The 26,797-nt window shown below is 35.2% G+C and overlaps 1 protein-coding gene across 1 annotated transcript in view; it reads right to left on the reverse strand.

The window, feature by feature from the left end:
- Positions 1–26,797, reverse strand: part of CDH9 (cadherin 9) — a 100,385-nt gene that overhangs the window by 35,380 nt on the left and 38,208 nt on the right. The window contains exon 3 of the mRNA XM_032691127.1: positions 13,674–13,968. Coding sequence (XP_032547018.1) covers positions 13,674–13,968 — 295 coding nt within the window. The remainder of the gene's footprint in view (positions 1–13,673; positions 13,969–26,797) is intronic.

The raw sequence follows: 26,797 nt of genomic DNA on the forward strand, positions 1-26,797 counted from the left end.
CGTTGCTAAAAATTGTAATAAATTCTCATACTTTCTTTAACAATTTAAGTTTAAAAATGTCATATTTATGTAACATATATATACACATATCTTTTTGTATATATACATATAAGCACATTTTAAGTGATAAATTTACTTATTTATTAATACTGTATCCATTATGAGCAGAGATTTCATAGTCCTTCTGTTTCTGTAAAGAATTATTTTATCATATCTGTTAAGGTAAATAGTTGACTTCTTGGGGACAGGTAATGTTCCTTTTCTGATCTTCCTACTCTTAGGCTGCTGGTATGCTGCAGTTAAATCATTTGTAATAGAAGTGGTTCTAATAATTAAGATTCACATGAGATAAAGGTTTAATTTTTCAGTGACTCTACTAAAATTAAGGATTAGGTTGGAGGGGGATACCTCACAAAAAGAGGTGTACAGGATAAACAAAGAGTTGAGTCTGGACCTTTGTTTTGTTACAGATTGATCCGTTTGATAAGACTACTATGGTTTTGGAAGATTGAAAATTATGTCAAAGCATCTTTCTGTACATTTTACTCTGTGTTTAATGGTTAATTACATTAATTTATATTGTATTAGAAAAAATATGTTTTATCTGGTATGCAAAAGCAAACCAAATCAAACCAAATCAAAACCACAGAAACAACCCTAGCTTTGTGTTTTACTTTTAAAATAGATGCCTATATGTGTTAGTAGGATTAAAAAGAAAATACAAAAGTAAATCTCTGAAATTTTACACTTAGTTACATAATGTTAGCAACTAAAATGTATATTCGAGCATTCAGAAAGTTGTTTTTCCTTTTATAAACAACTGAAAATATTCTGTGTTCAGTAGATTATACTAAGTGAGCATCCCAGATGTGTTTTAACAAAATTATTTAACAAAAAATAATAAAAAAAAAATTATATTTCTCAGTGTAGTTTGTAAATATCTTTTATGGCTATAAATAAACAATTCTCAAACAGGTTTACCTTATATCTAGTTAATTACAATTCTTGACCTAAATCTGTGTGAACAGCCTTCCCAGCCAACTACAGAACCAGCATTGAGAAATCCATTCTCAAAAATCATTTAAATGAAAAGCAAGAATTTTTTCAAACAGCCAAAACTGCACAAAGGACTTAATTACATGGTGTCAGGAAAGAACCCGGTGCATCAACGTAATATAAATCGTGGCATTAACATTAGCACTTTTAAGGCAAAAATCTGTCCTTAGACAACAGATTAACTCCTCTCCACTACTAACCTGTTTAATTTAATATCTACCATATTTTAGTTTTAAAGAAGGATATAACATATGTATGCCTCTATTTGACATGTTCCTTCTGATAAAGACACAAGTGTTCCTAATATCAGTGCTGTTAATTAGTACCAGTCCTTAGTACGAGCTGTTCAATTGCTGCAGGTTTCAATATGGTCCCATAAATGTGAGAAGGGGCTCACTGCAACTTGTATACTTTTTCTCAAAACAAGGAAAACTATTTGGTGGCTGGTAGCTGCAAAAGCTCACAAGGGAATAAATTAGCTATCTGTAAACTGGTATCATGCATAGAAACTCTATTTACTGTGGCTCTGAAAACAGGTTGCACATGGTTGTGAATTGTAACATGTTTATATCAAAGGATGTGTAAAAATGTGTATGTTCATATTAAGAGGTATACATACTGGCTGAAGCAACATGGCTATTCCTTAATAGTTTCAGAATGCCAGTGAGATTTTTAGTTTTCAGATGTGAAGCCATGAAAGATGGAAGGACCTTATCAGAGGGACAATATCATTGTATCAGAGGGACAGCATCTCTAATGATGCAAAATGTATCCCATTGTATTGCACTGTAGTATGAGCAAAACTGCTGATGTAAAGAATACAGGTCCTCTATGCTTCTGTTCAGAGATTATAGTGTTATAGCTGAAAATCTAATGAAATAAAATTAAGAAAAATTGATACATCAAAAAATGTTTAGTGTAAGTATGGGACAGGAATTTTAATGCTAATTCCAGGCTCTAATTTAGAGAGGTGCAGGTCTTTGGTTATTTTGTTGCTGGGAGTTTTTTTGGTGTATGTGGTTTTGGGGTTTTTTTTCCCATTTTGTTTTGTTTTCAATGTACACAGATAATGAAAAATTATAAATTTGTTGCAATAAAGTAGCCAGGCAAACAGTATTGTACTGAATCATTTCAGAGTGATATAAAGGGGAGGCATATTTAACATAACCCAGGCCTGAAAATTCCGCTTGGCAAGGAAACTGTCACTCCAAGGCACTGCAATGTCCATTGCTGTAGCAGCTGAACACAATAAGACATATTTATGAAGTAGAATTTTTCTAGTCTTCTACTAATTGGTGGGAATTTGAGAGTTTGTGGTCAGCTTAAAGATGCATCTCCAAAGTTTAGATTAACCAGCTGACAAATTCTGAAGTCCCATATAGTGCTTTAAAAGTCACCCATCCTGCTTACTAATTGCTGCATTTGAACTGCTGTCATCTTATTTCTTCCTATGAGAAATACTTTAGACCAGAACATAAGGAAGGGTCAGCAGGTGGAGGTCTAAGGACGCTCACAGTAGGTCACACACTGACAATGAGTTGACAGTGGCTCAGTTCTCACAGGACAGACATATGAAAATTATTTATGCTTTTCTATGTTAACAGCAAACACTAGCTACTTTTACTTGCTGACAGCGCTTCTACAAAACCTCAATTTCTTATAGCACCATAGGTGAGTTGTTACTCACAATGGGTGAGTAAATGATTCTGGTTTTCCCAATGTGTTGTCCAAGAATTGTGGTGTTTTAATAAGAAACCAAACTTCCTTCCACTCCCCTTCCAAAAAAAAAAAAAAGATTAGAGGGATTTGGAGCCGAAGAAAAATAGATATGTCAAGTGATCCTTTAGCTGAAGTTCGATACTGCTGGATGAAAGAGTCTCTCCTGCTTTTACCTGCTATACATTGCACACTCTTGCCACTTCCCTAGCACCAGTTCTGGCATTTAACCTCATGTGATCTGAACCAGGGAACAAGAGTAGCAGAAAAGGAACACTGACCTTGAACAACCCACTTTTATGATGATTTAGCTGCTTAAACTTTCTTCTTTTGAGTTCACAGAGACAGTGGAAAAGGCATAAGACAGAACACCTGGGAGCAGAGAGACCAAAAGGAGAAAAAGAGAGCCATTTCTTTTGTCTCTAGCTTGAGATCTTATCTGCAATATTAAAATGTTCTGTAAATCTTAAATTTGTAAATGATTTGAATTCTTCAGAAGCACTACATTGAATCTTGTTAAATCTTATGTTCCACACTTTTCTGAATTTTCGGTGTCTCTCAATTTTTTCAAGTGTGACATTAATACATTCTGCATAAACTTCAAAGAAAAGATGGTATTTCTGATGACTTATCAGAAATTTCCCAAATTTTATAAACATGATTTATTTACTTAAGTTTCCTCTTTACCTTCACAGATATCAGGCTTGCCCCGAGCAAGCTGTGGGATCAGATGCAAAGATTAAAGGGACAAGGTACTAGCAAGGGTGACTCAGAAGTGTGCCAGCTACACTGGAGCACACTTGCACTCCTACAGAGATGAGACATGGACTCTGGAGGTAAACAGAAGCCAAGAGGGAAACACCAGTGAAACATCTCAAAGGAATTCAGTGGTGTCCCTCTAGGAAGGCAACGTGCTTGACAGCCCAGATGAGGTTCCTTTAGAGCAGTGCAGGCAGCATGGATGAGAAATAGGAGGAGCTCAAAACCACCATGCTGCTAGAACCTAGTTGCTATTACTGAAACTTGGTGGGATAAATTCCATTATTAGAGTGCAACTATTGATGGCTACAGACGGCACAGAAGAGACAGAGGAAGAAGTAGAGGGGGAGGTATTGTCCCCTATGTAAAGAAGTGGATTGAGTGTGAAAAGCTGTTTCAGAAGAACAGCCATGAGCAGGTTGAAAGCCTGTGGGTAGGAATCAGAGACCAAGGCAACAAGGGAACCTTGTGTCTCACGTCTATTGGAGGCTACCTGATTGAGGGAGCCTACTGATGAAGTCTGCTCGCTCCAGCTACAGGAGCCTTTGCACTCACAGGTTTTTGCTCTTCATGAGGACTTCAACCACCCCAACATCTACTGGGAAATTAGCATGGTAAACTGTAGGCAATCCAGAAGACTCCTCGAATGCATGAAGGATAACTTTTTGAGCCAGATAATAGACAAGCCTACCAGAAGGGGTGTGTTATGGGTTCTGTTTGCACCAAGGAAAGTGAGCTAATTAGGTACATAAAAATCAAAGGCAGCCTGGGCTGCAGTGATCGTGTCTTGGCAGAGTTTGCAGTCCTGAGGGATGTAGGTCAGGTAAGGAGTAAAGTTAGACCCCTGAACTTTAGCAAAGTATATTTTCAGCTCTTCAGGAAGATAGTCAGTGGGATCCTATGAAAGGCTGCCCTCAGGGACAAGGGAGTGGAACAGAGCTGGTAGATCTTTATGGAAATATTCCATAGAGCACAAGACCTAGCAATTCCCAGGAGCAAGAAACAAGCAAGGAAGGCAAGTGACCAGCATGACTGAGTAGGGAACAGCTGGTCAAACTAAGGGGAAAGAAGCAAATGTACATGCAGTAGAAACAAGGACAGGTAACCTGGGAACAGGATAATGATGAAATACAGTTGTGCAGGGATGGGGTGTGGAAGTTCAAGACGAAGCTGAAACTGATCTTGGCAAGGGATGCAAAGAATAACAAGTAGGGCTTCTACAGATCTGTTAACCAGAAAAAGAAGGTCAAAGAAAGTTTACCCCTGCTCATAAACAACACTGGTTAACCAGTAACAATGGATGAGGTAAAGGCTGACGTACACAACAACTTTTTTGCCTCAGTTTTCAAGGATAACCACTCTTCCCACATGTCTCGACAGGATGGATAGTAGGATGCAGATTGGAGAAGCAAAGTGCTTCCCACTGTAAATAAAGATCAGGTTGACCACCTGAGGAACCCAAATATACATACCTATGGGACCCAATAAGATACATACCAGAGTCCTGAGGGAATTGGTTGATGTAGTTGCCAAGCCACTCTCCATGATATTTGAAAATTTATGGCAGTCAGCTGAAGTCCCAGATGACTGAAAAAGGGGAAACATTGCACCCATCTTTAAAAGGGGTAGAAAGGAAGACCCTTGGAACTACTGGCCTGTCAGCTTCATGTCTGTGCATGGGAAGATGATGGAACAGATCCTCCTAGAAGTTGTGCTAAGGCACATGAAGGACACAGAGATGACTCAAGACAGCCGGCATGAATTCATCAAGGGCAAGTCCTGCCTGACCAAGCTAGTGGCCTTCTATGATGGAGTGACTGCATCAGTGAATAAGGGAAGGGTTACAGACATTATCTATCAAGACTTCTGTAAAGCCTTTGACACACTCCCCCACAACATCCTTCTCTCAAAACTGGTAAGAGGTGGATTTGATGGGTGGACTGTTTGGTGGATAAGAAATTCATTGGGTGGTCGCATCCAGAAGGCAGTGGTCAATGTCTCAGAGTTCCAATGGACATCAGTGACAAGTGGTGTCCCTCAGGGATCTGTACTGGAACCAGTGTTATTTAGTTTCTTCATTGATGACATAGACAAAGGGATTGAGTGTACCCTCAGCACACTTGTAGATGACACCAAGCTGAGTGTTGCAGTTGACATATCTGAAAGACTGGATACCATCCAGAGGGACATGGACAAACTTGAGAAGTGAGGTGATGGGAATCTCATGACTATTAACATTCCAAGTGCAAGGTGCAACACCTGGGTCAGGGTAACCCATAGTATCAATACAGGCTGGGGGATGAACAGATCGAAAGCAGCCAAGAAGGACTTGGGGCTGCTGGTGGATGAGAGGCTGGACATGAGCTGGCAATGTGCACTTGTAGCCCAGAAAGCCAAAAGTGTCCTGGGCTGCATTAAAAGTAGTGTGGTCAGCAGGGTGAGCGAAGTGATTCTGTCCCTCTACTCTGCTCTGGTGAGAACACACCTGCAGTGCTGCAACCAGCTCTGGGGCCCCCAGCACAGGAAGGGCATTGACCTGTTGGAGCAAGTTGAGAGGTGGGCCACCAAATGATTAGCACGATGGAGAATGTCTTCTCTGAGGAAAGGCTAAGAAAATTGGAATTGTTCAGCCTAGAGAAAAGAAAGCTTCTGGGTGACCTAATTGCCGCCCTCCAGTACCAGAAGGAGGACAACGAGAAAGAGGGAGAAAGAATATTTACAGAGGCATGTAGTTATGTGACAAGGGAAATGGTTTTAAACTGAAAAAGTGCAGGTTTAGTCTAGATATTAGGAAGAAATTCTTTACTGTGAGGGTGGTGAGGACCTGGAACAAGTTGACCAGAGAAGTTGGACCTGTGAGTGTTCAAGGCCAGGTTGGATGGAGTTCTGAGTAACCTAGTGGAAGGTGCCCCTGCCCATGGCAGAGAAGGAGGAGCTAGATGATCTTTATGGTCCCTTCCAACCCAAACCATTCTATGATTATGTGATATACACAATATATGCATATTAGTTTTTTATGTGATTGCTTATATTATATTTTAGGTGTTTATTTTACCTTCATTCAGTAACAAAAAATAATAGTAGTTGTAAATGGATATTTGAATATTGCAGAGAGTATATACATTGATCATGAAATGAAGACCATGCAGGGAGATCCTATCACTTATGTAACATCCAGCTTGAAATCAGCAGAGCTGTACAAATTCAAAATAACATCTTTAAAGTATCAGAGATGCAATAAGTTGCTTGTTGAGTAGACATCCTTCTTGCTAAGAAAATGCTATCTGTATTATATACATAGATAAATGTATAGACAAATGATAGAATAATTTAAAGCAAAAATAATCATGATCTAAATAAGATTTCTTTGGTGTTCCAATGTTTTTCTTTTATTCCCTGGACATTTGAAGTTCTAGAGCACCCCGTGATATTACTATGAAAGAGTTCTGCCTCATGCCAAATGTAAAATCCTTTTATACATTTTCCTAATAAAAATGTAGTGCAAGCCTATTGTAAATAAAAATTCTATACGTCCTTAACAGAATGCATGATCAAAATTGAAAGAAAAAAAAACAAACAGATACTCCAAAGTTCTTGGAAAACATCCTGGAAACATGCATATTTTTAGCTATTTAACAAAAAGAGGTTTATGACTTTTTCACCTTGATGGTTTAAAGAAAATGTTACTGGGCATTGAACTCTTATTTTATTTTTTTTTTTTAAAGAGATTTTTTTCTTGTAAGAAAATAACAGAGAGCACAAATTAAGACAAAAAATCTGCTTATAAAGTTAACTGTATGCAGATTCTAACAGCTTTAGACGTTTTGAACTTCTTTAATTCTAGTGGCAAATACAAAAACAAATATAGGAAGTATTCTAGCTACCGGATTTATGCTGTCATGTTTATTTTGACTAAAAGGAATTCTAATTTTATATTTTAGTGGTAGAATGTAGAATATGAAGTTTTCTAATAAAATATTTATTTGAAATATATCTTTATCTTAAAGCTAACTCAATAATTCATTTTAAAATAGAGTGCAGATTAACAATTAGCATTTTGAAATTTTGCAAGTTAGCAAAGTAGTTTTCATAAGCTTCTGTCAAAGACAGTCATTCATAGCTTCTTTTTATAAACATCTGAAACCAGGGAAAATATGCAGAGGAGAAAATATAATTATTTCCTGCTGAAACATGAAAGATGAAAGCTGCCTCCCTTTAGTTGTTTACACACATCTGTAGATTAATGGTTACTGACATAAGCAAATTCAAAAATAGAAAATGTAATGGTTACTGCATTTGGCTCAGTTATTTTCCTTTTTTTTTTTTTTTACGGTAAGGCCTACTTGTTCTTACAAGATCTTCCTATACAAAGGAACAAACTGTTCTTGAAAAATATATTTATGATTATGTGATGCTGAAAACATGATGTAGCTAAAAATAATATCAGAATGGAGTGTAGTCTTACTTAAATGCAGTAGTAGTTGTGATGATTATAGATTCCCAAGAGATACTATAGAAAAAATGAAGAATGATAATAGAACTTCTAAGAGAATAATTGTATAATTGTTGTTTCTGTATATACTACTGTGCTCACAGACAATAGCACAGTAAGAAAAATGGTAATGTTAATACATTTTACCCTGTGTGTTTTACTGCAATTTCATCTCTCTTTTTCTTCATGTATATGTCTTTTATATATGTATATATATTTTATTTAGAGTAGATGTTAAATACAAGGCCTGTTTAATCATGCTATAATCCTGTATGCCTGAGATAAAAATGGCCATATTTATATTTCATATATAACATTCTTGCATCAAATCTCATAGATCAGCTAATGAAAACCTCTTGTATTCTATTTTCAATAAAAGCAGTATAATGGAAAAGTTATATGTTCTAAATTTAACCATTTAAAATAAGCTCCTCTATACTTATACAAATCTTGTCATGTAGAAATCCTGAACTATGTCAGGATTTAGATGTCTTTGGTTAGATCCATAAAATCTAGAAAGAAGCAGTTAAGTCTGAAGAAATGACTGCTAAGTTAAATTACACATTGTCCCTTCTCTTAATAAGATAAATTCAAAGATTAAAAATATGTTATGAAGTACTCATCAGCTACATGTTAAAGATGCTTAATGAGATAAAAATTAACAAAGAAGGTACAGAAGATGTAATATTGATCCTGGTGCCAAAAGGGATTGAATTCTACAGGACATCTCATTGCTAACCTCCCTTTTTAAAAATTTCTTAATAAGTGTTTTTCAGCATGAAATGTGATGTTAGTTTTTATTTTATTTTATTTTGGTTTTTTTTAGCAATTATGTTGCACTCGGAAAAATACTTGGACCATAACTTACACTCATGTAAGTTGAAGATGAAGATGAAATTAGTAGATTTTAAGAGTGATCAAGGCTGTACTTTTCCTTCTACATGAAGAGGAAATTAAAAGATTATTCTCATGATGCAAAATATGTATTTAGCTTCTCTGAAGTTTTCAGGTTTTTTGATAGGCAAACCAGAATAGATCATGCTTCAAATCCATGTATTCTTCATTGTCATCAAGATTGTACTTTACAACTTTAGTATTCCATCAATTTAATATATGATTGTCTTTTGTAAATTTACTTTCTATATTATGTTTTGATTAACCTTTATGGGTCTTTCTTGACTTTTTTTCTCCATTCTTGGAATTATTTTTTATTGAATTAATTTACAAAGTCTGACATAAATCCCAGGATTCTTCCAGTCAACTCCACTATTCTTCAAAAATATATCTATAGCAGTTATTACCCTCCAGTTCTTCAGTACAGTAGATGTTTTTAATGAGAATTCCATATGATTGAGTTTTAGAATCTTTTAAACTAACTTTCTCATTTAAGTTAATACCACTGTGAACATTTAATGTGATAATTTCCATAACGTGTATCTGAAATGCCACTGCAGTCAGCCCAGTTCAGTGGCTTTGACTGTTTCCAGTACTAAATTTGCTACACATCATTTTAGGTAAATGGTGGACTGGATCTCATTTAGACATAGCAAGGCTAATTTATTTATAGCTTGATGGCTGCACAAACTAGTGCACAAATAAGCATTTGTATTTCCCCCAGGCTTGAATAGGTTGTGCTGAAAATCCATGTTATGCTTTCACTCTTCTTACAACCAAACTAGTTAAACATGACTGAGATTTGCTCACTGGTACTGAAAATCACACATTCTGTCAAAGGTGTTGATTTACCATTTTCCCTTGTGTGCTCTAGACATACTTATTCCAAGAAACAGTCAGTAACACACTGAGAAGTACATAGTATGATATGTAATTTGAATAACAGATATACATGCAGCTGGAAACATTGCTAGTGAAGATTCCTCTTCAATTTATCAATCTTAGTGACATTTCTCTGAGCTTTCATAAATATCTGCTGTCGTATTTGTTGGACTTGGCAAACAAATATAATAGTCAAGAAAAAAATTGCATTTTGAGACAGAAAATTGGGAAGAGGTAAAGAATTGGAATAAACTGGGATTTTCCCACAGATTTTTGACTTGTTTATCATGAGTATATCTATTTCTTAAAATGTGTATAACATATACATAGTAATTTCTTTCTCTTTCTCTTTCTTTCTTTTTCTTTCTCTTTCTTTCTTTCTTTCTTTTGCTTTTCTTTAATCTTTCACTGTCCTTTTCTTTCAGTTGTACTTACTTTCACAGGGCAACAGCCCTAATATGCATTGCTCAATCAATAATTTTTCACTTTGTTCTTACTTCATGACTTGGCAGCCAGGAGAGCCAACCGTGTTCTAGGGTGCATCAAGCACAGCACTGCCAACCAGTCAAAGGAGGTGATTGTCCTGCTGTACTCTGCAGCCTCATCTCAAATAATGTGCAGTTTTGTGTGTCATAATATAAGAAAGAAATTAGAAAGACAGAAATTAGCATCTTTGGACACCATTAGAGAGGTGTCTAAAGCATAGAAAGGAGGGTTATGAAGATGGTGAAGGGCCTTGAGGGGAAGTCGTATGAGGCGTGGCTGAGGTCGCTTGGTCTGTTCAGCCTGGAAGACAGGAGATTGAGGGAAGACTGTTGGGGACGACGAGGAGAATCAGCGAGAGGAATGGGAAAGATACCAAGCGTGGAGGAGAGTTTACAATTCATAAAAAGACTATTTATCACTGGAATGGACATTTATAACCTGAAAAGACTGTACCCGGACTTGACAGTTACACCCCTGTTTCCCCCAGTTGCTTCCAGTTTACCCCAGTTTATTGTTGCAGAGTTATTAATGTGTTTGTACCCCTGGTTGTTGTTTTAAAATCCTTTCCTCCATATTGTCTCCTTCCTCCCCTCACAGTTTTCCCGCCAGAACCTGTTGTTCTCCCCTGCTTTCCCGCTCCTCTGCCTGTGATTGGCTACAGTTTGCCGCAGTGCAGAGGTAGCTCCCATTGGTCCTTTCCCCTGGAGACCCAATGTTACCACCCCTCCTAGTTATAATATCCAATCCCTATCTTTCCTGACCTGTCAATCCTTCCCTCCTCCCCTTGCTTGAGTCCAACCCCTTAAGCTACCCTATATAAGTCTGTGTTTCCCCCAATAAATTTGGCATTGCTTCCCTCACCCTCAACTGTGTCCTAGTCCTTACTGCAGTGCCCTATCCTTTCCCTTACAACCCACGAGCTGTGGCAGAAGACCTCACTGTAGTCTTCAACTTCCTTGTGAGGGGAAGAGGAAGGGCAGACACCAATCTCTTCTCTGTGGTGACCAGTGGTAGGACCTGAGGGAATGGCCTGAAATTGTGTCAGGGGAGGTTTAGGTTGGATATTAGGAAAAATTTCTTCACCCAAAGGATGGCTGGGCACTGGAACAGGCTCCCCAGGGAAGTGGTCACAGTACCAAGCCTGACAGAGTTCAAGGAGTGTTTGGACAATGCTCTCAGGAACATGTTATGATTCTCGGGGCTGTCTCATGGAGGGCCAGGAGTTGAACTTCAATGTCCCTGAGATTCCCTTCCAACTCAGGATATTCTATAATTTTATCATTCTATGGCTTAATTATCGCAACTCTACAACATCAAATTCAATTTTAAATTCTACAGTACCAAACAAACTAAAAGTTTGGCCCGTCTGCCTTAAAAAACTAGAGTTTAGGTTTCTATTTAAGCTGCTTTCTGCAGTTATAGCATTCACTTCCTTATCTGGACGAACAGAATAAAGAGACTCCAAGAAGGAATATATATGTGCATAATCCTTATTTACTTGTATGTACATCCTGACTCTTGAATTAGCATTCTTATGACTGACTTCAGCAACACTTCTGTTTCTAGAATGGACTGGTCTGGATTTTGGTTCTTATTCTCTTCCACTTAAATAAATTATAAAACTACTTTTACTCATTCAAATTCACACACTAAGACTTCCCATTCCAGTGTAGTTTTTATATCCCTAAATGGAAATGTCGAGGAAAGAATAACTCAGATCTCTATTTTTGCCTTCATATTGGAAACCAAAAGGCATTTTTTATTGTTTATATCCTTTTTCCCTAGTAAAAGGATATAAACTCTTCTTCATAGTATAACTCACCGTTACTTGGGTCTTTTGTGGACACTTTCTCAACTTAAAGTACATATACTGTCATCCTCCTCATCAAATATAGACATTTCATAGACTTTATATTTCTCAGGCAGTGCCAAAGCGCTGGATTTTATTTGGTTCTCTTTTATTCATGTGTCTCCATTTACTCTAATGAACTTGAACTAAGGGATAAGGTTAAACATAGCCATCATCTTTTCTGTCCAATCTCTTCCCAGAGAGTTCCTTCCTTAAAACTATATTTCAAATTACATATGACAGGTGTACTGACAAAATTTTTCTTTCAGTGATTATCAGCAGAGAAAACTCTGAATGGAAAGAATTTCTCTATTTTCCATGTATCTTTAAAAGAAGCATACTTGGACTCTTCTCATTACACGTAGTAGTGTAAGTGTTCCCTTCTCATTATTATAAAATAATATTTTATTACTATAAAATATTTTCTAAATATACAGTATTTTATTTTTATAAAATAATATTTTATAGCATCACAATTATACAATAAATTCCTGTTCTGTTTTACTTCTACTGCTCTCAGAGATAATTATTAGCTTCTGGAAATTATTTTACAAATATGCATATTAATCACAAGAGTCAATGGGTATTTTATTATCTCTCTTAGCAATGCCATCATCCTGGACTGATTTTGCAAACCATTACAATAACTCATGACAAAAAAATAACTCTTAAGAATTTATCTGTAATTGTTTTCCTTAGCCTATGTATTTTATGCTTACTCATCTTTTCAAAGAGACTGTCTCAGCTGCAAGAGAGTGGAGCACTTAGGCAATCATGATAACTTCTGATGAATGTGTGCTGGTGAATATTATCTATGACTTTTTATATTTAAACAAAACTCAGATAATTACTTTTTATGTTATATTTCTCAAAGAACTTCTAATGTAACTCCACATCTTTATTTTTCAGTGCAGCGGTAAGTTTTTACCCATGAAGACAAATATTTTTGAGACAAAACCAGTTTGTTTTCTGGGGACAGATTTCATATGGTATCAAAAAAGTCATGACCAAAAAGACAAGTCCATATTAAAAAAAAAACAAACACTACCACCACCACAACAATCAATATTGATACCAAAGAGAAAAAATAATTAAAAAATACATTCGTAGGAATATATTTTACATCATTTTGATATATTAATTGATTTACATACTTAGATGTTTAAAGTTGTTTGTGTCTAAAGGTACAGAAGTTTTTCAAAGCTTATACTTCAAAATACAAAGATGATACATTTTATGTAAGTGATATTCTCAGGTGCAACAAAACCGATAAGACAACCGTATATGCTCCATTTCCTTGATGATTCTCCTGGTCTTAAAAGAGCAGCTTATAGCATGGAAATAGGATTAAAAAGTGGATGAAGATCAAACAAATGAATAAAAGCAGAAACCAATCATTTATGATACGTTACTGGCAACAGAAATTGTTCCATGGATATTCAGAGAAGCTAGTAGTAAGTGTCTCAAAAAAAATTACTTATAAGTTCCAAATCAGCTCAAATGCATTTATATTTTACATAAGGATAAGTTTTTACCTACCGACTCCAGACATCTCTGGAACACTGGCGGTGTACATGTCCTTGGTGAATTTTGGTTCATTGTCATTGATATCATGGATTTTAATGATAAATTCAGACTCTGGCTCCACTTGTCTTCCAGTTTTTCTGTCTATAGCCTTGGCACGTAGCACATACAGGGACTTTTCTTCTCTGTCCAATTTCTTTGCAGCATGAATATCTCCTGTATTTTCATCTATAATGAACAGACTGCCAGCCCCATCTCCTGTTAATATGTATTTTAAATTTCCATCTCCTTTATCTTGGTCAGTGTGTAGCTTCAGAGAGGTAGAAAAGAAGAATTCTATAAATATATGTATTATTATTACAGACCAAATAATTCAGGATATATGAATAAGTCTGTACAATCTTGACTATAATTGGGGTCAGTAGTGGTTATCTTCTGTTTCACTGTTGGAAAAATTGAAAATTTTAGACTCAGTCATACACAAAAAATAGCTCTTATCAAACTCATAAGGACACAGGAGGATGTGTTGGAATAGTATTTAATTGGAATATATTGGAATAGTATTTAAAATTACCAACTTAAAACAAAAAAATATATTTCTTTGAACAGTCTGACCAGAAGTGACCAGAACTCACCTTTTTGAAGATGACAGGGGGTGTAGAACTCCCAGGTAAATAATCCTTGCCTTGCCATTTATTGGTTGCTGATAGGGCAACCAGTTAATTTGAAACAACATAGAAGAAATGGGTTTTAAGGATTAGAACTTCTGAACTTCCACAAATCACCTATAACCGTTCTGATTTAAGTAATTTATGTTTCTAGTTGTCTTCCTTTCTTTTCTTTTTCCTTTAGGAACATCTTACCTCAGTTAATTATTTTTTTCCTTCTAGTCCTCCTCATACAGGAGAAATAATTTTCAAGAACACTAGGAGGTAAATTTTCAAAGGATAAAGAGGGGTTTAACAGTCCTTTTCCTACTCCATCTCTTGTTAAGGGTTCAAAACACCGTCACTGTGAACTTACAGGCACTGGTTATTTTTCCATATAGCACCATTATGAAAAAGTGTTTGAAACCAAAGACAAAACAAGCCACTGAAGCTGACACAGGCACTAGAAATTCTCACATAATGCTCTTCTTCAGAAGTCTATTCTTCTAATTTCTTTTGCAGGGACACACAGTCCCTTTTTATGAGCTTCTGCAGGATGCTTTCCTTAGATATGTGCTTATAGTCACATCTGGCCACAGATCAGTGACCTGAGTGTTTATCAAATGTGGACAGAGCATTATCGCAGCATTTTTTTACTTCTATGAGTAGAAAAATATAGTATATCATCAACCTGAGAAAATATCAGTTATCAGTATCAGAAAATACAGGATCAGTAAAGGTATGACTCTAAATAGTCACTAGAGCAGTAAGTTATTTTTGCCACATTTTGCTTTGTTTCTGCCTTCTTGCCGGTGTTTGCCTCATGAACCATTGCAAATTTTTTATTACTCTACCTATATGAAGAATGATTGCAATGGATTTTGTTCAAATTCTTCACTTTAATTTTTTCCTTTATTTTAACATTGTAGCATAACACTAGTCACCAAATATTATGTGGTTATTGTTTTGAACTTGCAGAGGTAAGGCTGGATGGGATGACCATCCAGTTTTAGCACTTAGCATAATCAGAGTATATATGTAATAAATAGCTGTGAAAATTATTAAAGATTGCAAACAGTGGGTTGAAACAGTTATACACAACATGCCTTTAGCACTCAAAAAAACATGTTCCTATCAACTTGCAGCTCTACAGGCAATACAGAGAAAATAAACTTTAATACCTTATGGGAATCTTGACACAGAATACAGAGCATTAAGTAATCAGTTTCAAAGTTCATGAAAAATATTTGATTCTTATATTCATATTTGATATAGCAAAAAGGAGTAGACATGTCAAATACAAAATATGGCATATTTTTTTCAGTCAGATGATTTTGTCTTGTGTCGCACAGGAGAATTTCCTGCTCCTCAGAAACAGTGCACATTCCTTCTTGTTGAGATATTCCTCACCTTGTGACCTAAACATGGTTTTATCTTCTTTCTTGAGTTAGAAGATTTTTAAAATGTGCAAATAAGAATCAGATCTTTAGGATTGATGAGTACCACCTGAACTCAGCTTTCTCATGAAGACAAGTCAGCTCTTTTTGAGTCTTTAAAATGTTACAATGGTTTTGTTTTTATGTGCCCCCTTAACATGCTCAGCCAGCCAGCCAAGGGTTCAGCCAGAGTAAGAACTGTGCCTAAGGACACCATGAGGGATCAATCCCATGGGTAAGAAGAAGGGAAATAATTTAACATAAGGTTTAGGGAAGTTGGAGCCTCTGAGAAAATAACATCCTTTCTCAACACTTAATATAAGGAAGCACTTCTTGATTTTCACACTATGAGTCATCACTGACTAATCAGCAATTTATTAAACTGTTTGTAGCACTAACATTAGTCATGTACATGCTTACGTTATATAAGTTCTCAAAAGTTAAGTAGTTGTACATTCATTACTGAAGGAAAATATTGCACAGTTCTGAACTGAAAAATAAAAGAATGTGGTAGGAAGTAGAATGAGATTTTTAAATTTGTCTTGATTTAGAACAGAAAGCTAAATTCTCTATTTAAATAAGCATATACAGTATACATGGGATTTTATGAGAAATAATAATTACATAATATGCATTTTATTGGAAATTATATCTGGAATTATATTTTAATATGGTAAAGTGTAGTAGTAATGTATTTCATTTTTGAAAACCTTCTAAATGTTTTTCCCAGGCAGTTCTGCTGCCTAAAGAATCTTTCAGAGAACATAACTTGCAGTTAGAACAGAGCTGGTCATCTGTTAAAAGGAGGTCCTATGTACTAAAAGAATACAGATGCAGATGAGTATCAGGCTGTGAATGTAAATACTGTTAGCTTGGCAATCTCATTTTGACTGCTCAGATGAGCAACTCTGCTTCTATTCCAGGGTCAACAACATCTTGAAAGTGACAACAATAAGCAAGTAATGGGAGCAATGATCTTTTCTGTGCTAACAAGTGGTTCTGACAAAGAAATCACATCTGTCCAGTGGAATTCCTTTACCCTGCTTTTCATAGACTCACTGAGATTAGGTTAATTTATTTTATCTGTCTTTTCAAACTAACAACAAAGATGTCAGCTAGTTCAAACTGTGATGTGTATTTTAAGCTTCCTACTTATCTCATGTTTCTATGAAATGAGAAACAGGATTTTCAAGCATGATGAAATTGTGAATAAATAGTGATTTCCTAAGAATGAAGAGTTCCACCTCTTATTCCCAATTTACTAATAGAAACATCACAGAAAGTTGAAATATTTTGGTTTGGTTTACTCTACATGACCTTTTTTTCTCTGTTTGGGGTGGGGTAGGCTAGCAAGCAAAAACCCTACATGGTTGGAAAAAAGAACTTGTCAAATATTTCCTTTCCTATATCATAAATTGTTCATTCTGCAGGTCAGAGAAAGCATGAAACACTTTAATAAATGATAAAGAAAAAAATAAACCCACAAAAATACCTGAAATCAAACTGACAAAGAAAAAGCCAAACAAACTCAAACAAAAGTGGGTAATATATTGGATCAGACATTATAAATACGTTGAGTACATAGTCACCAGTCTGATAACGAATGCCATCCCCATGAATTAATTTAAAACATGCTGGAATGAAGACATAACCCAGACACACTGCTGAATATCTGGATTTCTTTATTATTTTTCACATATTTCTCTTTCTATAGTCTTCTGCGTGGCTGGCTAAACAGTTCTCAATACAACTTTTCCTGTGGATCATCAGAGATAAAGACATTCCTAATGTTTATGGGAGTGATGATTAACTATTTCTGTAACAATGTATGTCTGATAAATACTTATAAATGCCCTCTCAATCTTTTTTTCTTTATTTACATAGGAAAAATGTTCATCTCAAATTAACCTGTCTATTCAGTTTTGCAAAATTGAATTTTTATGTGATGTGATAATTGAAATCTTGATGTTCTCAAAAATCTTGACATAAATTTACGTGGGTCACTGTTACTGTAATTTCCGATAAATAAATGAGTAAACAAGCAGCCAGTTATCTCAGAGTTCTGTAGCATAATGCTATTTTCCCTAAATCAAATACCTTGCTCCTTTGGCTTACACTTCACCCTTATGCAGTACTCAATATTTGTCAACAAAAGGTGTTTATAAGCACATGACTTCTTGGTTTCAGGAAGTATTTAATTTGACTATGCATTCTGTCTGAGCCTAACTCATGACTTCTCTCAAAACTGTTATTATTATACACCATAGAGAAGATATCATCATTCTTTAGAGCAAAAATATAGCTCATAAATTATCAAGTTCAGGAATTAGTATGGAATGGCAAAACAAAATATAAAGGAAAAACTGTTGCCTTAGAAAAGAGTTTCTTAAAGGTCAATGTTTAAGAGTACTTGACTGTTTCTTATCAATTCAATTTTAAATTTAAATTCCTGTAAATTCTACAGTTAATCTTTCTCAGCTCTTTCTAATAAATAATAAGTCTTTTCAAGTTAGGTAGACATATAATCAATGGAAGAGGGGAGAATCAATGGACATAGTTACCAAATTATACAGTGATATGAATGCTTTTTCTGCATTTAGAAGCAAGAAATTGCCTGACATCATTTAACTTTCATTTTATTTGCAGTTTATTTCTGTACAACTATTGTTGCAGAAGAAAAGGAGAAAAAAGAGCAAGAAGAGCTACTTATCACTAGCAAGATTGTTATGAATAAATACAGTGAAAACATTTATTTGCTACCTAAATTCAGAAAAGAGGTATAATCTCTCTTGTAGAGAGGAGTGAGGGGAAGGTAAAGACACAAACACATCAGGAGAAGGTACACCCATGTTTATGTTGTGACAGACACTCTATTAATGCTTTCAACTTAGGTGGTTTACATCGTGCCTCTGTATCATGGTACAGAAAAAGGTTTATTACTTCAGATCTCTTACCTTCACTGCCTCCACCCACACAGTTGTCTCCAGCAGAGGAATCCTGATACCCCATGTTCTATTTTCCTGTAATTACCTTCTAGTAAGTGTGAAAAATTTTCTTTCCCTACTTTTAAAGTGAAGAAGATATGCTGGGGGGTTGTTGTGGTCAAATGAACTCTTTTTAGTGGCACTAAATTGTCATATCTGCATATTTTAATGGGAGATGAAGACCATGCTTATTTCCACATTGTTGTGGCGAAACTGCTGCCAGAACACAAGTCGACCTCTCCAAGGGTATGTCAAAGAGTCAGGATTGCACTGAGCAGCGATCACAGTTAGAATGCGGATGCACCTTGAAGGGCCAAATGGTGCAAATACAGAGCTTTAAAGTCAGAAGTATTGTATGGGTTTTTTCAGATGTGTCAAAAATTTACCAGATAGATAGGCAGGTGATTGAAATATGATCTGGAGGACAAGTGAATTGAGTATGCCCAGTCCCAGGCCCAAACATCTGAAACTCCAAACACTGTAGTATCCTGGTCACACAGAAGAGTAATTGGAGGTTCCTATCTGTCATAGCTATTTTTATTTGCTCTTCTTAGACCATGACAGGGAGGAATGAGAAGAAGATGCAAAACTGGGTCTTTTCTTGGCATGGGGAAGCAGTCCTCGATACCACAAGCTAGATACACTTACAGTGTGTTACCTTTCTTCCTATATTCACTGTCAAAGACATTGCATTGTATATTGTGCAATACTGTGCTTGGGTGTTCATCCTGACTTGCTATTTAGTGTTGTGTATAAGTAGAAGTAAAAAGTTCTTCGTGCAAAAGTCCTACAAATTGCATTAGACAATTTTAATATCCTCACAGTGTTTGTTAACTACATCCCGTAGAAGTGTGAATGTATTTTCATAATATCTGTAATTTGCTATGATAATTCAATGGGATTAATTTTTTTTTTATTACATCTGTGTGATGCAATTTCTAAGGAATCTGCTCTACAGCGGTCTTTTCTGTTATTTCTTTCCACTTTCACCAGTAAATTTAGATTGTGTTTGTATTTACATGAAACATTGAAAATGTTAATGGTGAGTTTGTGAATACCTGTACATGGATTCCAGATGTTTGGAGCATAGCCTATTGCATGTTGTTCACTAATTTTGGCTGGAATAGGGTTTCATTTCAGTATGTATAATTCTAAGGCCTTTCTTAAAGGAGTATATTAGGGTTTACTTGCTGGGGTTGTTTTCTTCCAGTTTCGGGAGGAATAACAACAAAATATGAAGTGTAAATGGTGCTGGTTATTTTGCTTTGAGATTATCACAAGTCAGAAGAAGAAAACTGAAAGCTATAAAGGACAAAGATTTTTTTCTCCCTGTGAAAATGAAAATTGAAAAAAGTTGCATTGGTAGTGTCTTATTATGCCAAATGTATTTCTGTTTAAAGTTTTGATAAGCCATAATTCAGCTGTCCAAACATATCTCTGCTCTTTTTTTATTTCATGTGGAATTTATGCTCCAGATGGAAAACATTCCTCCTGCACCACAAAACCCCTGTATATTTAGTCTCTTAGTTCCTGGTGCAGCTAAGGTGCTTTCACATAGAATCATATATTGAAAGGGACCTTAAAGACCATTTAGTTCCATCCCACATGTCATGGGCAGTCATAACTTAACCTTAGCTACAAAGTCTTTTCCTTGACTTTATCTTTCATAGCATTGCTTTCTTTATAGCCTAAGGCAAAGGTTCCAAGCCATATATAACTTCAATTTGAAAGTATTTTTCATGAAATTAACATAATGAAGCATTACATTAATAACTTGACAGCTACAAAATGTTGAGTTTTGGCTGTAATATATCCAGACCTACTGACTCTGGAAAATGTATAGAGAAACAATAATAGACTGTACATGGCTTGAACTCTGAACCTGAGAAAGTGTCACGAACTGTCAGATTTAGTATGATCCTTTCAAGTATGCTTATATCTTTTTAAATTTGAAAGCAATAAGCATAAATAGTAAGCAATGGGAAGGAACAGGGAAGCATAAGCTATTCATAAATGTCCAAAGTGACCCTTTCTGAAACTAATGGAAAATAAAGAAAATTTCTTAATTTTTAGGTTTCCTCAAACATCTTTTAATCACAGTTTTTAGCTAAAACTCCTGGCCTGAAGGAAGAAACATGCTAAGTACTGGAAAACATGTGTATGTTTCTTCTAGAAAGTCATGTGTCTATTTACATCAAATTTCTATTCATATATGGTGATTATACTATGCTATTTATTCTGAAGATGTGGAACACAAAGAAATTGAGTTTTCCAAGTCATCCCAATATGTATTAAACCACAAATTGATTTGACCCCAGGAAACTTGACTGTAATTGTTGCTCTAAGCTTACTCCAAGCAAAAAAGGTTATTTATGTAAAGGTGAGAAAGAGACAGTATTTGTGAAAGAGGATGGATGAATATTACCTAATATAAAATAGATTAATTCTTATCAAAAAATGAAAGTGGTGTACTTGAAATAAGAGCTTGTAGCATCCCAGACATAAAATCTCTCATTGAGGGCTAGTGACAGGCAGAATATTGACCAGTACCCTTACTCTATGATTTCAGACCTTTGTGAGACTCACAGCAGCTAGGATACATCATCAACAGCAGCTCAGCCAATATTCTCCTTCATTTTCATTTTGACTAATTAAAAGCTCTGAAGTTATCTTAATAGCTGCAGTAGTTCTTCAGTGTAGATTGAAGTAGCAGTGTAAGCATTGCTTGAATTTTCTATTTATATGTGTTTAATCAGAAGTTTTATGTATATGCTAAATGGTAATGTATTTACCTGACTTAATTTGTGACATCAGCACAAACTTCTTAATTAAACAGCCAAACTCTGTGTGTGATGGTAACCTAAGTGACTGTATATTAAACAAGGTAAATGACATTTACTTTTCTTATCTTCTGTTTTCCAGCATCTGGTTCTTGTGTTCAGCTGTCTATTGTTAGGAATTCTCTAGAGAATGATATCGTGAAAAACACTGCTGACATTAGTTGCAGGTGCTGATTTTGACTTAGTAGGTAAGCGTAAATCTGATTTCCATTCTGGAAGGCTTCAGCAGAATTCTTAGTAGTCTTTTGGTTCTGGTGATACAAAGACAATATAGGGAAATTCCATGTATATCCCTTCCCCCTTATACCTAAGGGGGAAGTCCTGAAAACGAGAGCTATATTCTCAAGCATCTCCTTTCCCTGCATACCTTTTGTATCTCCTTTGCCCTAAATGCTAAGCTGTAGTCAAATCTGCAAAAGTGGTTACATTCTTACTTCTGTTCAAAGAACCGGATTTCAGAGCACATAAAATTTTTTCTCTCTCTACTCTCGAAAGCAATGGCTGGGTCACAGGTTTTCAGCCTGACAAAAAGAGCAAACTTTTTTTTTTTTTTTTATGGTTTGCTATACACTGTCATTTGTCTGTTCCATAGCATGAGATACAGATTTACAGGAAGTGACTGTAGTTATCAGTTGTGTCCACAGGTCAGAAATTATCACATCATAACATCAAACAGTGTCACTTTAATCAATCCCTGGAACAGATGTTAAATCCATCATTATTTTAAAGGCTTCACAATAACAAAGGATATCTTTTTCATGGATTTGTCTCACTAAAAGCTCCTGAGTGAAATCTGTCTGTATGTGCAATATCTCTTGCTGTTTTAGAGGCACTCAAAGTGCACTGTAGTTCCAAAAGATGTGCACAGAGATAGACAGGAATAAAAGCTCTGGCCATGGAAGCAATATGAATTTGTCACATGGATAAGGATTATCCCTTACCCTTTACAAAACTAATTGATCTGAACTCAGGTCTACACCAATAACCTTATAAGAAATACTCTAATAGGGGAGACCAGTTGTTCTTCTAGCCAAATGCTATATATGAAGCAACAGGAGACGCTGGTTTGAGAGGATAGCCAGTATGGTCACTACAATTTTTAATTATTTTACAGTCTCTTCCTCCCTGGTCCCAACATCTAGAACTTTCAGATTAGAATAGACCTGTGTGTGGGTTTGTGCTGTGTTATGTTTTGTTTTGTTTTATGAATCTGATGTCCTTGAACTTGTATGGTTACCCATTGCCCTACCTCTGGACAAATACTGCATTGGCTGAATATCCTGAATGCCATACTGTTTCTAGGGACGTGTCATCCACAATGACCTGAAGGACACGTCAATAACAGGAGTAGTTTACCACTTCTAGTCATAATTTTATGTATATATATGTGTATATAGATATATGTGCAGGCAAATATCAGAACTGCATGATTTTTAGAAATTCATACAGTATAATGGAATGGTAAGATGTTGAGATGTAAGCCAATATGATAAGCGTCTTTTTTGGCTTTAAAAATGTAAACAGACTTCTAGGTTTGCAGCACCAAACAAACAAAACCAGACTGTTGTCCTGCTGACTCAAAGGAAGCAGATCCCAGAATACACATTTTTCCTAAGCTGTTCAACTATATGTAGTTTCCAGAAATATTAAAAAATATTTTAAGTTATTTACTATTCCTAAACCATATTTACTTTTACATGAATGCATTTCAAACCTAAAAAAATATTATGTTGAACTATTGATTCATAATGATCTCTATCACAAAGCTTCACTTTAAAATGACATATTTTTCCTATGATCCTGTTTTGAAAACTGATAAAGTAAATATTTTGTGGGCACTGTACACACCTCACAAAAAGAAATTTGTTCATTCCTCAATATTCATTTCAGAATGCTGTTGTTAAGTGGTGACACTTTAGATATTTTAAATGTTTATCGAAAACTGAATTTTCAAATGAACAGTGGTAGAAGGTAGGTAAGGTCATTGCTTGACTTAAAGCATCAAGCAAAAAAAAAAAAAGAAACAGACATATTAAAGTATTATACTGTTTCTCTATCCTGCTGACTGTATTGCAAATGTAAACTGCCATGCCAACTGAAGAGTACTCAGTGAAAGTACACTATAGAGGTATCCATGTCATGCCTTCATCAGCCTGAGTGCAATTCTCCTGCCCCATGCCTGCTCCAAGGCACATAGGCACATGCCCAACTCTTGGTGAAATCTGGGAAGCAGATTCTCAAAGGAAGGTATATCAAAGAAAAAGGTTTGTAATCAGGACAGGACTTAACAAGCACCAAGCCTCGAATTTGTCTTGTGATAATGTAGCTTTCTAAGTGAAGCTATTTTTTCAAGAAGAGCATGATGAAAACCAGTAGTTAGGAAAGGAATATTTAGGGTAACTTTTTTTCTTATTCTTATTTGTCATTGATTTTGTATTTACTGAAATTTTCATTGCTTACGTGTATGGTTCTTTTAAATCTTGTTTGAAAATACCATCTTTGGAAGGTCATAACTGTAATGGGGGCAAAGACAAGGTGGTGGCTGGAATAGTTAACAAAACTACTTAATAACTTTCATGGTAAAACAGAAACTGATAGAGTGTAACTCTATTTGGAGGAGGCCTGAGATGGGCTTCGGGTTCTGCATAAACCAGAGGCTAATTGCACTTGTCTGAATAAACATGAAGACTATGAAGACTTTGACTTAGAGGAGAGCCAGGATAAGGCTGCCTGAGGCTTCAGATAAAAACTCAATGAAAGAGAAGTATTGCCTAGACAAATCAAAGCATAAGGCCCTAAAGCAAGCATAAAGCCCTGCAGACGAACAGGTTGTTTCATCGAAAGAATGTTTAATTTAATAGCTGAATCTGCAAGCTGATCATATGAAGTGATATTAATACGGAGACATTAAAAAATTCAGGAGTTATTGAAGAGGTTTGCTTTTGTGTTTTTTTTTTTAAATTCATAATGCAAATATTAATGAAAAAGAAACCCAGCAGGAGGAGCATAGTTAGTTTAAGAGCAAGGATAGTCAAAGCTTTTGCACGTAATCAGACCATAAAAAAATCTGAATCTATTGATGCTAACTTTCTATTAAATTTATGAAAAAAAAGATTTTTGGGGGGGAACTGGAGTCTTCAGTGCTGACAGTCTTCATTCTTTGGTGAAATACTTTTTTGTCTAAAGAATTGCTCTGTACTTTGGAAAAGCACACAGCACATAAAATAAAACCTGATTGTTTTATTAATTATCCTATGACTTTGTCTGGAGTCAAATGTTGACTATGGTCTTGTCAATCATTTGGAGATAGGTTTTAAGACAGAACTTGAGATTTTGCTAATATTCGAAATAAGGTATTAGAAGTGCTCTTTTTTTCTTTTTTCTTTTTTTTTTTTCCCAGTTAGTTTTTACTCTTGATGAGAACTGTCCTTTCTTGTCTGGACCTCTACAAATATATAAGCCTTGCCATTATGCTAAATTTGTCCCTATACGGTGGCTATTCAGCTCTGCATCTAAATGTTGTCATTGACTCACTCTCTGACCTCAAATCACTGTTTCAGCAGTTTTGCTACAGTTTTCTCCTCAGAAGAACAAATATGGAATTGCCTGTCTCACAATAGGTACTGTTCATTTAATGGAAAATACTTTGATATATTTGACTGAATGATACTCATGCAAGTGGAAATTATTAAAAGTAATCCCAGCATCATTATTATAACATTTTACTTATCCTGTTCTCTTTTATCCTCATCAAAGGGATCAACATAAATCCTTTCTTTATCCTGAAGATAAAACAGTGTTATATATAGAGATACACACACACATTTTCTCATAGTATTTTAGGAGCATAGAATGACTTTAAACTCTTTTTTGTTATTTCTTTTTCTTTTACATATTTTGAAGTTAGACCAGATTTAGCCACCTGAAGTACAAAGAAAATTAACTGCAGTACCACTATTAAAGATGAAAACAGAATGAGTGATTCCTGTTTCTATCAGTACTTTTGAAGGGCTAAAGAATTCTTCTGCTATAGATTCACATTTTGCCCTTCATGCCTTTCTGCATGTGATTCTACGTTTTTCATATGGATTGGGTGAGAATCAAACTGTTACCTCTTCGACTTCATAATTGCTAGCCTTTACAGAGATTAGTGTATTTGAATGTTCAGTGAAACTTATAAAGATAGTAAAAAATAAACCAAAACATTTTAATAATTGATTTTGTTTTTTTGCCACAACCCTGCTTCCATTGACTTCAGTGAAAATATATATAGAAATATTTGCTCCCATGCCAAATTTCTATTTAAATTCATTTTATTGTCCACACCACTTGTTTATATATAATACAGGTTTAAAATTAAAGGTAAATATACATGATTATTTCTTTTAGTCACTTGTTTTACACAGAACCTACAGTATTTTTTCCATTTTTTTTAAATTATTGTGGAACTGTAGTCTTACAATTTTAAATGCAAATGCTACAGTGCTAGAGAGACAAGGTAAGCAAACACTTTCAGTATTTTGTTTTTCATTTGTTACTTTGGTCCTATCAGTCAGCTACCTGACCCAGTTATATATGAAGATTTAATGCTCTGTTACCTCCTGTTATTTGACAGTGTTTATTCATCACAAATGCTTATTAGAAAGAAAAATATGTTTACTTCCACAATCCCTGTAAGACTGAATTATCAGAAAAGCACCATTTTTAAAAGTTGCATCAGTACTTGCAACATTTTTATCAGTTTGATATATTAGTGTTAATTCCACTTAAGCTGTGTAGAAGTTGTAAACCGGAACTTTTTTATGAGAACCCTATTTATTCTTAATATTTGGAAACTTAATTTATTTCAACTCTTAACCAGAAATATGTAGCAACAGCTGAAAGTTTAAGGGGCAAAAATAGCTACAGGTGTTGACAACAATCACAAATTTTAAGTTAAGTAAATGCATTTTATGAATGTTTGACTAGAAGTATAACAATATCCCCACTTAGTATTTCTATTGTTATACAATAGGCAAAGTTAAAGCTGTCATTTGTATCACAAATTCAAACATTCAAGCACTGTTCACCAAGTAAGCAGATATTAAATATTTGGTTCTTTATTTTCCTCCTTTTCGTAGTGTGTCCTGATGTATTGTTCACCCCAATACTTCATGGTTGTTTTCATTACATTCTAGAGCTTTTTTTGTAATATTGTGTGGAAACACCTCATACATAGACATGTTAAGAGGA

Source organism: Chiroxiphia lanceolata, chromosome 1 (genome assembly GCF_009829145.1).
Source record: "Chiroxiphia lanceolata isolate bChiLan1 chromosome 1, bChiLan1.pri, whole genome shotgun sequence".
NCBI classification, from domain to species: domain Eukaryota; kingdom Metazoa; phylum Chordata; class Aves; order Passeriformes; family Pipridae; genus Chiroxiphia; species Chiroxiphia lanceolata.